This window comes from Mirounga leonina, unplaced genomic scaffold (assembly GCF_011800145.1).
Source record: "Mirounga leonina isolate KUSES-001 unplaced genomic scaffold, KU_Mleo_1.0 Mir_166, whole genome shotgun sequence".
NCBI lineage: Eukaryota > Metazoa > Chordata > Mammalia > Carnivora > Phocidae > Mirounga > Mirounga leonina.
In genome coordinates, this window is record NW_023270418.1 from 12288098 (window position 1) to 12301636 (window position 13539).

A 13539-nucleotide genomic window follows, 5' to 3' on the forward strand; every position below is an offset into this window, starting at 1 on the left:
TCCCCTTATTTGTGTTCCCTCTCTCGCTGTTTCTCTGTCAAATAAATAAATAAAATATTTTTTAAAAAAATTATGAAGAACAGGGATCTTATTAATTCTAGGTCTGTATGAGAAATTTATGACCATCTGTCATTTATACGTAAATGTATATAGGTTTATATTACATATATATGTATATGTACATGTATTCTCACATACATGTATTTCTTAGGATGAATAGAAATATAAGACAGGGGCACTTGGCTGGCTCAGTTGGAGGAGTATGCGATTCTTGATCTCGGGGTCCTAAGTTCAAGCCCCACATTGAATGTACAGGTTACTTAAAGAAATATAAGACAGGATGAATCTCTTATTGAATCATAATTTGAAATATTCCTTGAACTTGGTTACTACCACTGACTCATAAGAGTCTAATTGCAAAGCTAGCCTTAGAACCTATAACAACCCCTCTCCCAGCAGTAGCCTAGATTTGTTAAATGCCATCACTTAGCATAAAACTGTTGCTCTAACTTGAATTAATCTAGAATTCATCATTAAGATTGTGAAATCACTGGTGTTTGTAGAACATCTATGTCGAGCTCATAATACTTTACACAAAGGAAAATGTGATATGAGACTATACCAAAATAAAAAGCCTCTATACAGCAAAGGAAACCATGAACAAAACAAAAAGACAACCTACTGAATGGGAGGTGTTTGCAAATGATACTCCAATAAGGAGTGAATATCCAAAATACATAAAGAGTTTATACAACTCAACACTGAACAATCAAATTTAAAAATGGACAGAGGGGAGCGCCTGGGTGGTTCAGTCGTTAAGTGTCTGCCTTCGGCTCAGGTCATGATCCCAGGATCCTGGGATCAAGCCCCGCATTGGGCTCCCTGCTTTGCGGGAAGCCTGCTTCTCCCTCTCCCACTCCCCCTGCTTGTGTTCCCTCTCTCGCTGTCTCTTTCTCTGTCAAAAAATAAATTAAGAAAAAAAAATGGACAGAGGAATTGAATAGACACTTTTCCAAAGGACATACAGATGGCCAATAGACACATGAAAAGATGCTCAACATCACTTATCATCAGAGAAATGCAAATCACAACCACAATGAGATATCACCTTATACTTGTCATGATGGCTAGTATCAAAAAGACAAGAAATAACAAGTGTTAAGGCTGTGGAGTAAAAGGAACCTTGTGCTCTGTTGGTGGGGAATGTAAATTAGTGTAGTCACTGTGGAAAAGACTACAGAGGTTCCTCAAAAAATTAAAAATAGAAATACCAAACGATCCAGTAATTCCACTACTGGGTATTTACCCAAAGAAAATGAAAACACTAATTCAAAAAGATACATGCACCCCTATGTTTATTGCAGCATTATTTGTAATAGCCAAGACATGGGAGCAACACAGGTGTCTATTGACAGATGGATAAAGATGTGGTGTATATATAATGGAGTATCACTCAACCATAAAAAAAAGGTTGAGATCTTACCATTTATGACAACATGTATGGACTGAGGGTATTATGCTCAGTGAAATAAGTCAGAAGGAGAAAGACAAATACCATATGATTTCACTTACAGGTAGAATCTAAGAAACAGACTCTTAAATGCAGAGAACAAATTGATGGTTGCCAGAGGGGATGTGGGTGCAGGGAATGGGCAAACTAGATAAAAAGGATTAAAAGGATAAACTTCTAGTTATAAAATAAATAAGTCACAAGGATGAAAAGTACAGCATAGGAAATATAGTCAGTAATATTTAATAACATTGGTGACAGATGGTTACTACAGTTATCACAGTGAGCAGCGAGTAATGTATAGAATTGTTGAACCAATGTGTATACCTGAAACTAATATAACATTGTATGTTAATTCCATAACTGGTAAATGCTTATAATGATTGAAAGGAAAATATCTTAATATAAAGTTATTGACATGTATTTATTTCTGTCTCATTCACCGTTCTGCATTCCTGTTGTACTTTTGGTAGTGGATTTTTTTGTTTGCTCTGTTTTGTTTGTGCTTCTTCCCCAAGCAACTGATTAGTGTTAACCATTAATTCTATTTTGAGGGGCACCTGGGTGGCTCAATCGTTAAGCGTCTGCCTTCAGCTCGTCATGATCCCAACGTCCTGGGATCGAGCCCCACATCAAGCCCCACATCGGGCTCTGCAGGGAGCCTGCTTCTCCCTCTCCCACTCCCCTTGCTTGTGTTCCCTCTCTTGCTGTGTCTCTCTCTGTCAAATAAATAAATAAAATCTGGGCGCCTGGGTGGCTCAGTTGGTTAAGCGACTGCCTTCGGCTCAGGTCATGATCCTGGAGTCCCGGGATCGAGTCCCACATCGGGCTCCCTGCTCAGCGGGGGGTCTGCTTCTCCCTCTGACCCTCTTCCCTCTCGTGCTCTCTGTCTCTCATTCTCTCTCTCTCAAATAAATAAATAAAATCTTTTTTAGAAATAAATAAATAAATAAAAATAAAAATGTTTACCTAACAGTTTAAGAGTTTAAGGCAATCCAATACAATATATCAGTATTTTCATTATCTGAAAAAAGCAACCCACTTTTTTTGAATGCACATTTTCCTATAGCCATCATATTTTGGTTTTAATGGATTTCCTATTAAAGACACTTTAATACATGTGAATAAACTTTATACTAAATAACAATCTGTTGCTTGTTTCTTTTTTTTTTAATTTTATTTATTTATTTGAGAGAGAGAGTATGAGCAGGGAGAATGGCAGAAGGAGAAGCAACCTCTCCATTGAACAGGGAGCCCGACACGGAGCTCGATACCAGGGTCCCGGGATCATGACCTAAGCTGAAGGCAGACACAACGACTGAGCCAGCCAAGCCCCTCTATTGCTTGTTTCAATTAAACATTCTTCTTACATACATACAGGGTCCTGGGATCGAGTCTCACATCGGATTCCTTGCTCAGCAGGGAGCCTACTTCTCCCTCTGCCTGCCGCCTCCCCCTGCTTGTACTCACTTGCTCACTCACTCTCTCTCTGACAAATAAATAAATAAAATATTTTTAAAAATAAAATAAAATATTTTAAAAAAGTAATACTAAGTATCATGCACGTAAATAAACTCTGGTTATTATTAAATATTACTTCATGTTAAACACTTAAACCACCTTAAATTTTTTTAGATCCAATTGAGTTATACACAAATGTTAATATTTATACTCCTTAAAGGGAATGAGAAGACAAGCTAGTTACTAGGAGAAAAATTTGCAAAAGATACATCTGATAAAGGACTGCTGTCCAGAGACCCCTGGGTGGCTCAGTCAGTTAAATGTCTGACTCTTGATTTTGGCTCAAGTCATAATCTCAGAGTCATGGGATCGAGCCCTGCGTCAGGCTCCGTGCTCAGTGCGGAGTCTGCTTGTCTGTCTCCCCTCTGCTCCTCCCCCCGCTCTCTCTCTCTTTCTCTCAAATAAATAAAATCTTAAAAAAAAAAAAGATTGTTGTCCAAATTATACAAAGAACTCTTAAAATTCAACAATAAGAAAACTAACAATCAGATTTTTAAAATGGGCAAAAGACCTGAACAGACACCTCACCAAAGAAGATGTATGGATGACACGTAAGGAGGTCAACATCGTATGTCATTAGAGAATTGCAAATGAAATCAACAAAGAGTTACCATTACACAACTATTAAAATGGTCAAAATCTATAGCACAAATACTAAATGTTGGTGTGGATGTGGAGCAGCAGGAACTCTCATTTATTGCTGGTTGAAATACAAAATGGTACACTTTCAGACAGTTCAGCAGTTTCTTAGAAAACTAAATATTCTTACCATTTGATCCAGCAATCATGCTCCTTGGTTTTTACCCAAATGAGTTGAAAACTTACATCCACACAAAAACCTGCAAATAGATGTTTATAGCGGCTTTACTTATAATTGCCAAAACTTGGAAATAGCAAAGATGTCCTTCAATAGGCAAATAAACCATGGTACTTTAAGATAATGGAATATTATTCAATGCTAAAAAAACAATGAGCTATCAAGCCATGAAAAGACATGATGGAAACTTAAATGCATGTTACTAAGTGAAAGAAGCCAATCTGAAAAGTCTACATACTGTATGATTCCAATTATATGATATTCTGGAAAGGCAAAACTACAGGAATAGTACAAAGATCAGTGGTTGTCAGGGATGGGGGTGCATATTTGGAGCAGAGGGTATTTTAAGGACAATTAAACTACTCTGTAGGATACTATAATGGTGAATACATTTCATTGCATGTTTGTCCAAATCCATAAGTTGCACAACACCAAGAGTGAACTGTAAGGTAAACTGTAGACTTTGGGTGATAATGATGTGTCATTGTAGGTTCATCTATTAAAACAAATGTACCACTGTGGTGTAGGATGTTGATAGTGGGGGATATCGTTCATGGATGAGGGACAGAGGGTATTAGGAACTCTCTCTACTTTCCAATTGATTTTGCTCTGAACCTAAAACTGCTCTAAAAAGTAAAGTTTATTAATAGAAAAAAATAATTTTAAGACAAAAAGTTTTCCTAGGGCCAATTGAAAGTTTTTTAAATATTTTTTTATATGCTCTTGAAGATTAGGGAAAAAAGAATGAATTAGTTTAGTAATTATTTTTGTGTAATATTTTACTAGGCAAAGCCTATAAGTGAAATGTCAAGGGGTTCAAAAATATATCCTAGATTTTGATTCCTGTGAAAAGATTGTGAAAGAAACACAAACTTTTAAAAACTACTTGGAATAGCCAATCATCTATCTAAAGGAAGAACCTGTCCAAACAGTTCAGTGAATATGTTTCCAAGAGACACTGATTTGGAGAAGGAGAACTTTGGGGACTAAAACCATAAAGATTTCAGAGGTGGGGTTGATTAGAGACACCCTTACAAAGTTAACGCAGTATTATCTACAATCCATTGCTGACTCCAAGCATATTTTTCTCATTCAGGGACTGGAAGAAATGATGTAGGGGTCATTGTTAAATTGGTTAAGAGTCAGGTCTAAAAGACAGAAGCCTGGGGGTGCCTGGGTGGTTTAGTTGTTTAAGTGTCTGACTTCGGCTCAGGTCATGATCCCAGGGTCCTGGGATCTAGCCCCGTGTTGGGCTCCCTACTCAGTAAGGAGTCTGCTTATCCCTCTCCCTCTGGTCCTGCCTCCACCCCACGCAAGCTCACTCTCTTTCTTTCTCTCTCTCTCAAATAAATAAAATCTTTAAAAGATAGAAGCCTGAACTCTAGTTCAGTCACAAAAACTTGAGGTGCCTGGCTGAACTCTAGAAAGTCACAAAAACGTGGCATGCCTGGCTGACTTAAGAGTATGTAGACTCTTGATCTTGAGGTTGTGAGTTTGAGCCCCATGTTGGGCATAGAGTTTACTTAAAAAAAGAAAAAAAAGGGGGGCACCTGGGTGGCTCAGTCATTAAGCATCTGCCTTCGGCTCAGGTCATGATCCCAGGGTCCTGGGATTGAGTCCCACATCGGGCTCCCTGCTCCGCGGGAGGCCTGCTTCTCCCTCTCCCACTCCCCCTGCTTGTGTTCCCTCTCCCGCTGTCTCTCTCTCTGTCAAATAAATAAATAAAATCTTTAAAAAAAAAAAAAAGGAAAAAAGAAAGTCACAAAAACTTGATTCAAATTGGCCTATAAAACTGGGAAGTCTGGGGTAAGAACAGTCCTCAGGGACTTGATATCTCAAGTTCTTCTAAACTAAGCTTGTCTGTGTTAATACTTTCTTATTGCACACAGACTTTCTCCATATCAAGGGAAGGGTACAGCCACAGGCTTATATCATACCTGCTCAGTGGCGGCAGAGAAGAGATTCTCTCTCACCCAAAGCCCGCATATTAAATAATTGGCCAAGTGTGGGTCATAGGACCTCACCTGGTCCAATTCATGAGCAGGTCTGGTTCATGTGCCCAACTTGGATCCAGAGTGCAGCATATTACGACTGGAAGTTGGGGAGAGACAGTTCCCCAAAAGATGTTGATGCTGTTACTAAATCAGGGGCAAATAGATGTTGAGCAGGAAAACCAGCAGCTCTCTACATCACACATTGAAAATCATCCTAAGACAGGTGGCAAGACCAATCAGAATTTCTTGTACCAAACCAGATGAGGTGGGGCAGGGGCTAACCAGTCCAAAACCAAGAGGACGGTCAGAAAGAAGGTTAGTGGACGGTAGCCCTAACCTCATTTACATTTCAAACCCATTAACACTTGTTGAGCACTGTAGTGGTTTTCTTTTGCTGCATAACAAAGTACCACGAATTTAGTGCCTTCAAACAACACACATTTATCATCCCACAGTAACTATGAGTCAAGAGTGTAGGCACAGCTTACCAAGGTCCTCCTCTCTGGGTCTGACAAGAATGCAGACAAGGCGTTGTGCAGGCTGCAGTCTCCTCTGCAGGCTTCCATGCAGAAGAATCCACTTTCAGGCTCACTCAGGTTGTTGACAGAATTCATTTCCTTGCCTCTGTAGGACCGAAGGCCCTTATAGGCTGGAAGCAAAAGGCCAACCTCAGCTCCAGAGTCTACTTGCAGTTTCTAGAAGCTGCATGCAGCTCCCTCCACATAGGATTCATCAACATGGCCACTTTATCAAGCCGGCAAAGAGATCTCTGGAGTGTGTCTGTTAGCAAAAGGAAGCCTTATGTCATGTAACACAATCCTAACAGTGATATCCCATTTCCTTTGCTATCTTCTATTGGTTAGAACAAAGTCACAAGTTCCACCAGCACGCAAGGGGAGGAGAGTTACAAAAGTGTGAATACCAGAAGTGAGGAATCTTTCTCCATATCCCTTGATATGGAGAAAGGATCACCTTAGGGTCTGTATATCATTAGTATCTATCATGTGCCAGTTCCTAGGCCAAATACTTTCTCTATGATCTTTCAGTTCATATAAGCATGTCAAAAAGTCTTTCAGTTATAAAGTGTTATTAAATGTGAGTTAACACCTAATACTAATATTATGTTTCTTGAAAACTTTGTAATGTCTCATTATTTACCATTTTCATTCATCTTGTTCATTTTCCTACAATTCCTAACATGAAATAGTCTTGAACAGGTTAAAGTGCTTATATCAAAGACAATAACATTGAGAACAATTTCGGGAAATTGGTCCTATTCCTTAGCCAAGGCATACCCAAAGGAAAAGGAACTAAAAAAGAGTGGGTTAAACTCTGTCCTTGCATGCCTCTGAATGTCTTCTTTACTCTCACATTTAATTTATAATTTGGCTGTCTGTAGTATTCTAGGTTAAAAATCATTTTCCTGGGGCGCCTGGGTGGCTCAGTAAGCGTCTGCCTTCGGCTCAGGTCATGATCCCAGGGTCCTGGGATTGAGCCCCACATCAGGCTCCCGGCTCGGCGGGAAGCCTGCTTCTCCCTCTCCCATTCCACCTGCTTGTGTTCCCTCTCTCGCTGTGTCTCTCTCTGTCAAATAAATAAAATCTTTAAAAAAAAAAATCATTTTCCTTGGCATATTACAGATATTGCTCTAATATCTTCTAGCATCTGATTGCCATTAAGAATTCTAATAGCTTTCTTGGCCTATCTGGCTAGTTTAGTCGGTGGAGCATGCAACTCATGATCTCATCTCAATGTCATGAGTTTGAGCCCCGTGTTGGGTGTAGAGATTACTTAAAAATGAAATCTAAAAAAAAAAAAAAAAAGAATTCTAATAGCATTCTGATTCAATTCTTTTACATATGACCTTTTATTTCCAATAGAACCTTCTTTTCCCCTTAAACAATGAAAATTTATTTTCTTACAATTCTGGAGGATAGAAGCCTTGAGAACAAGATCAGCAAGTTGATTTCCTCTGAGGCCTCTCTACTTGGCCTGTAGATGGCCCTCTTCTCTCCACATTTATATGTGGCCTTCCCTTGGTGTATGTCTGGGTCTTAATCTCCTCTTCTTAGAAGGACACCAGTCATATTGGATAAGGGCCCAGCCTGCCCTCATGTTTCCTTAACTACCTCTGTAAAGACCCGATCTTCAAATCTAGCCATATACTTAGGTACTGAGGGTCAGGGCTTCAACATCTCAATTTTGGGAAGATATAATTCAGCCCATAACACTGGTCTCCCTGTTTTTGTTCTTGTCTCCTAAAGTCTAGTTTCCATCCTCTGGAAACTTTTCAAATTTTTTTACCCCTGGTGATCAATTCACAATTGTGAGCCTTGATATGTTTTTATTGTTCATGGCATCTAATGCCTCCTTTCAAAATAGAAATCTGTGTCTCCCCCCACCCCCCAAATCTAGAAAATCTTCATGTGTAATTTTTGGCAACTTTCTTCTACTTGCTTCTTCTACTTTTTGTGTGATTCCTAATGGTTGAATATTGGACTTCCTTAATTGATCCACTTTTTTTCCATTTATTTATCCAATTATTCTACTTTCTGCATAAGTTCTTATACTTTAATTTTCAACTCTATTAAATTTTAACTTTTTAAAGATTTTTTTTAAGACATTTATTTATTTGAGAGAGAGAGAGAGCATGAGCGGGGCGGGGCAGGCTGAGGAAGAAGGAAAGAGAATCTCAAGCAGATTTTGGCTGAGCGTGGAGCCCCACAAGGGGCTCAATCCCACAACCCTGAGATCAGGACCTTAGCTGAAGCCAAGAGTTGGACACTTAACCAACTGTGCCACCCAGATGCACCTAACTTTTTAAAGATTTTATTTTTCTATGTAATCTCTATTCCCAATATGGGGCTTGAACTCACAACCCTGAGGTCAAGAGTCACATGCTCTACTGACTGAGCCAGCCAGGTACCCCAAATTCTAACTTTTTTAGATTGTCATTGTTTTCAGTTTCCAAGAGCATTCTTTTATTCTCTGATTTTTTTTACATTTATAACAACTTTACTGGTGTATAATTTACATGCCATAAAATGAAGCCATCTTCGGTGAGCAGTTCCACAAATTTTAACAAATGTAGACACCAATGTAACAATCATCCCAACTGCAGAAATTGCCCATCTGTCCCTTTACTGTCAGTTTCCTGACTCTCCAGCCTCAGGCTACCTGTGATCTACTTTCTATTAGTATAGATTAGTTCCACCTATACTAGTATTTTACATAAATCAAATCATATGACATGTATTCTCTAGTGTCTGGTTTCTTTCATTCGGCAGAATATTGTTGCATATATTAGTAGTTTGTTTCTCTTTATTGTCGAATAGTATTTTATTGCATTGATATTTATTTATTCACTTGCTGATGAGCATTTGCGAATAAAGCTACTATGAACATTCATATATGAGTCTTGGTGTGGACTTATACTTCCAATTCTTTGGGGCAAATACCTAGGAGAAGAATTGCTGGTAATAGGCGGGTGTATGTTTAACTTTATAAGAAACTACCAAATTGTTTTTCAAAGTGGTGGAACCATTTTACACTCCCAGCAGGAATGTATGAAGGTTCCGATGGATCCACATCCTTGCTAATGCTTGCTATTACCAGTCTTTTAATTTTATGCACTCTGGTAGGTGTGCTGTGGTATTTCATTGTAGTTTTAATTTGCATTTTCCTGATGACTGATGATATTGAGTATCTTGTTATATGCTTATTAGCCATTCATGTAACTTATTTTATTAAGTATTTGTTCAAATCTGTGGCCATTTTTTAAATTGGCTTGTTTATCTTCTTACTTTTGAGTTAAAGGGTTCTCTATATATTCTGGATATAAGTCCTTTATCAGGTATGTGCTTAGCAAATATTTTCTCTTAGGTCATGGCTTGCCTTTTCATTTTCTTAACAGTGTCTTTCAAAGAGTAGAAGAGTCCAATTATCAGCTTTTCTTTTAATGTTCATTGTTTTTTATGTTTGTGTATCTTGCCAAGAAATTATTATCTGCCCCACAGTTGTAAAGATTTCCTTCCATATTTTCTTCTAGACATTTTATAGTTTCAGCTTTTATATGTAGGTCTAATTTTTTGTGTATATGAAGTTAGGATCAAGATTCCTTTTCCCCCCGCATTGAACTATGCAGTTGTTTTAGCAGGATTTATTTAAAAGGTTATCTTTTCCCCCACCAAATTATCTAAATTATCTCAGAGACTTTGTTGAAAATCAATTGATGATATATTTGGGGTTCTCTGTTTTGTTCCATTGGTCTCTGTCTATCCTTATGCCAATACCATACTGTTTTGCTTGCTGTAGCTTTGTAATAAGTCTTGAAAATAAGTAGTATAAGTCCTCCAACTTTATTCTTTCCCTGAATTACCTTGGCTATTCAAGGTACTTTGCATTTCCATATATATTTTAGAATCAGGTTGTCAACTTCTAAATCAAAATACTTCTGGGAATTTTACTGGGATTGCATTAAATTTATAGAAAAATTTAAAGAGAATCAACCTCTTAATGATGGTGAGTCCTCCAGTACATAATATATTTTTCAAGATATTGAGGCCTTATAAATTTCTCTTAGCAATGTTCATAAGTCCCAGTGTATAAGTGTTGCATATATTTTATTAAATTCATCTTTAAGTAGTTCATGTATTTTTATACTATTCCAAATGGTATTTTAAAAATTTAATTTCCAACTCCTGGGTATATACCCAAGAGAATTAAAAATATACACTCACACAAAAACTTGTGTACAAATATTCATAGCAGCATTATTCATAATAATCAAAAAGTGGAAACACCCAAATGTCCATCAACTTATGAATGAATACACAAACGTGGTGTGTCCATGCCATGGAATATTATTCAGTGGTAAAAAGGCACAAAACATGGATATATGCTACAACATGGATGAACCTTGAAAACATTATGCTAAGTGGAAGAAGTTAGACACAAAAAGGCCACACATAGCAGGGGCCGCCACTCTTGAAAACAGTATGGAGGTTCCTAAAAAAAAAAAAAATAGAACTACCCTATGACCCAGCAATTGCACTACTAGGTATTTATCCAAAGGATACAAAAATACTGGTTCAAAGGGGCACACACACCCCAATGTTTATAGCAGCACTATCAACAATAGCCAAACTATGGAAGAGTCCAAATGTCCATGAACTGATGAATGGATAAAGAAGATGTGGTTTCCATAAACAATGGAATATCACTCAGCCATCAAAAAGAATGAAATCTTGCCATTTGCAACGACATGGATAATGCTACAGTACATTATGCTAAGTGAAATAAGTCAGTCAGAGAAAAACAAATACTGTATGATTCCACTCATGTGGAATTTAAGAAAGAAAACAGATGAACATAGGGGAAGGGGAAAAAAAGAGAGGGAAATAAACCATAAGAATCTCTTAACTATAGAGAACGAACTGAGAGTTGATGGAGGGAGGTGGACGGAGGATGGGCTAGTGGGTGATGGGCATTAAGGAGGGCACTCGTTGTGATGAACACTGGTGTTATTTAGTGATGAATCACTAAATTCTTCTCCTGGAGCCAATATAACCTTATATGTTGACTAACTAGAATTTAAATAAAAACTTGAAACAAACAAGCAAAAAGGCCACACATAGTATATGATTCCATTTATGTGAAATGTCCAGAATAGGCAAATCCAAAGAGACAGCAGATTAGAAGCTATCAGGGGCTAGAGGAAAGAGGGCCTGGGGAGTGTTTGCCGATGGATCTGAGGGATTTTTGGGGAGGGAAATAAATGTTCTAGAATGAGATAGTGGTGATGGCTGCACAATCTTATGAATATACTAAAACCCACTGAACTATATACTTTAAAATGGTGAATTTTATGTTTGAGAATTATGTCTCAATTTTTAAAAATCTCCTTTTCCAATTGTTTATTGTTACTATATAGAAATATAATTTTTAAAAATTTATTGACCTTGTATCCTGTGATCTTGCTAAATTCAATTATTCTACTTTTTATAAGTAAATTCCATAGGATTTTCTATGACATAATCATGACATTCCCAAAGAGAATTTTACGTTTTTATTTATATTTTCCTCACCTTATTGCACTGGCTAAACCTCTTGTGCAAGGTTAAATAAAATGGTGTATGGAAGAAAGAGAGAGTGAAAGAAAATGTAGCAAGTGTTAACATTTATGAAATGTTAATGAATGATATAAAGGTATTCTTCATATTATTCTTTGACCTTCTTTATGTCAAAATAAAAAGTTTAAGGAAAACCCCAAAACTATGTGCCAAGCACTACTCTAAGTATGTATGAAATTATTTAATCCTCTCAACACTTCTGTGAAGCAGCTATTACTACCCAGTTTTACAAAAGAGGAAACTGAGACACAGAAAGTTTAAGTAGCTTACCCAACGTCACACAGTAAGCAGCAGAAGCAGTATTCGAATCAAAGAAGCCTAGCTCCAGAGTCTATGCTCTTAACCTCTCTGCTGTTCTGTCTCTCCAAAGAGTACCTCTTTAGTTTTTGTTTTGTTTACAAAGACATTCATAGGTACTCTCATCATGTCAGCCCCTCTAACTTACTTCATTTCTATTAGGTTAAGTTTCTTAACTGGAATTCCTCTTAACCTCAGGTTTTTGTTTTGTTTGTTTATTCGTTATAAATCAGGACAGCTGGAGAAGAACTACTGAACTTTATTGACTTCGATAGGTAAGTGTCTGAAAAAATTGGTAGGCAATTTTTGGTAGTTGGTAGGCATCTCTAATCAAGATGGCACAGACGATGAGGATGCTCAGGTCACAAGGATGCCTCAGATAGGGCTTGGGGCAAAGGGACTTAGGTCTAAAACTACCTGTAAAGAGAAAAGGGCCCAGTTGTGATTCTAAGGTCCTCAATATTATAAAGCAAACTGCACAAGTGTGGTTGCTGTGACCTTAGTTTCAACAAGGTAAAAGGATCCATGCATTCATGCTGACGTGGGTACACACAACATAGTGTTCTCATGGACTGTGGGTGAAAGACAAATAATTGATACACTTTTTCTGGAAAATAATTTGACAATATGCATCAAGGACATGAAGGAGCATTGAGGAGCATTTGTGTTCCATGACAAAGAAAGTTCACTTAGAGGAATGTCCCTTAAAACATCAAAGGGATTACATATTTTTAGAAAGTTGCTCATTATAGTGTAAAAACTAAAAAATTGGAAATGAATGTCCAACAACAGATGAAGACTTAGTTGAATTATGGCATTCCAATATAGCAGACCATGATGTAGCTATTGGAACTTTAACAAAATCAGAAAACTATTATAGATAAAATTTTAGCACCAAGAGTTAACCAGCCACCTTCGCATTTCCTGAATATCAGCAACTCTTACTTTTGGATCCTGTTTTTACTTTCTACCTGGGCTCTAGCTACTTGTGTAGTCCCGGAGTTTGGAAACCATCTTCCTAGAGTCCTCAGAGTTTATTTTGTTGTTTTTTTTTTCAAAGATTTTATTTATTTATTCATAAGAGACAGAGAGAGAGAGAGGCAGAGGAAGAAGCAGGCTCCCTGCTGAGCAGGGAGCCTGATGCGGGACTCGATCCCAGGACCCTGGGATCATGACCTAAGCCAAAGGCAGACGCTTAACCATCTGCCAGCCAGGCACCCAGGCCTCAGAGTTTTATAAGGTGTGTTAGTAGTTGGGCATGGGGAGCAA

The 13539-nt window shown here is 37.8% G+C and overlaps 1 protein-coding gene across 1 annotated transcript in view; it reads right to left on the reverse strand.

Annotated features, from left to right (window-relative positions):
* CCDC73 (coiled-coil domain containing 73) overlaps positions 1–13539 on the reverse strand; it is a 212933-nt gene that overhangs the window by 190924 nt on the left and 8470 nt on the right. Inside the window, exon 3 of the mRNA XM_035012528.1 lies at positions 6331–6622. Coding sequence (XP_034868419.1) covers positions 6331–6456 — 126 coding nt within the window. The 5' untranslated portion in view covers positions 6457–6622. The remainder of the gene's footprint in view (positions 1–6330; positions 6623–13539) is intronic.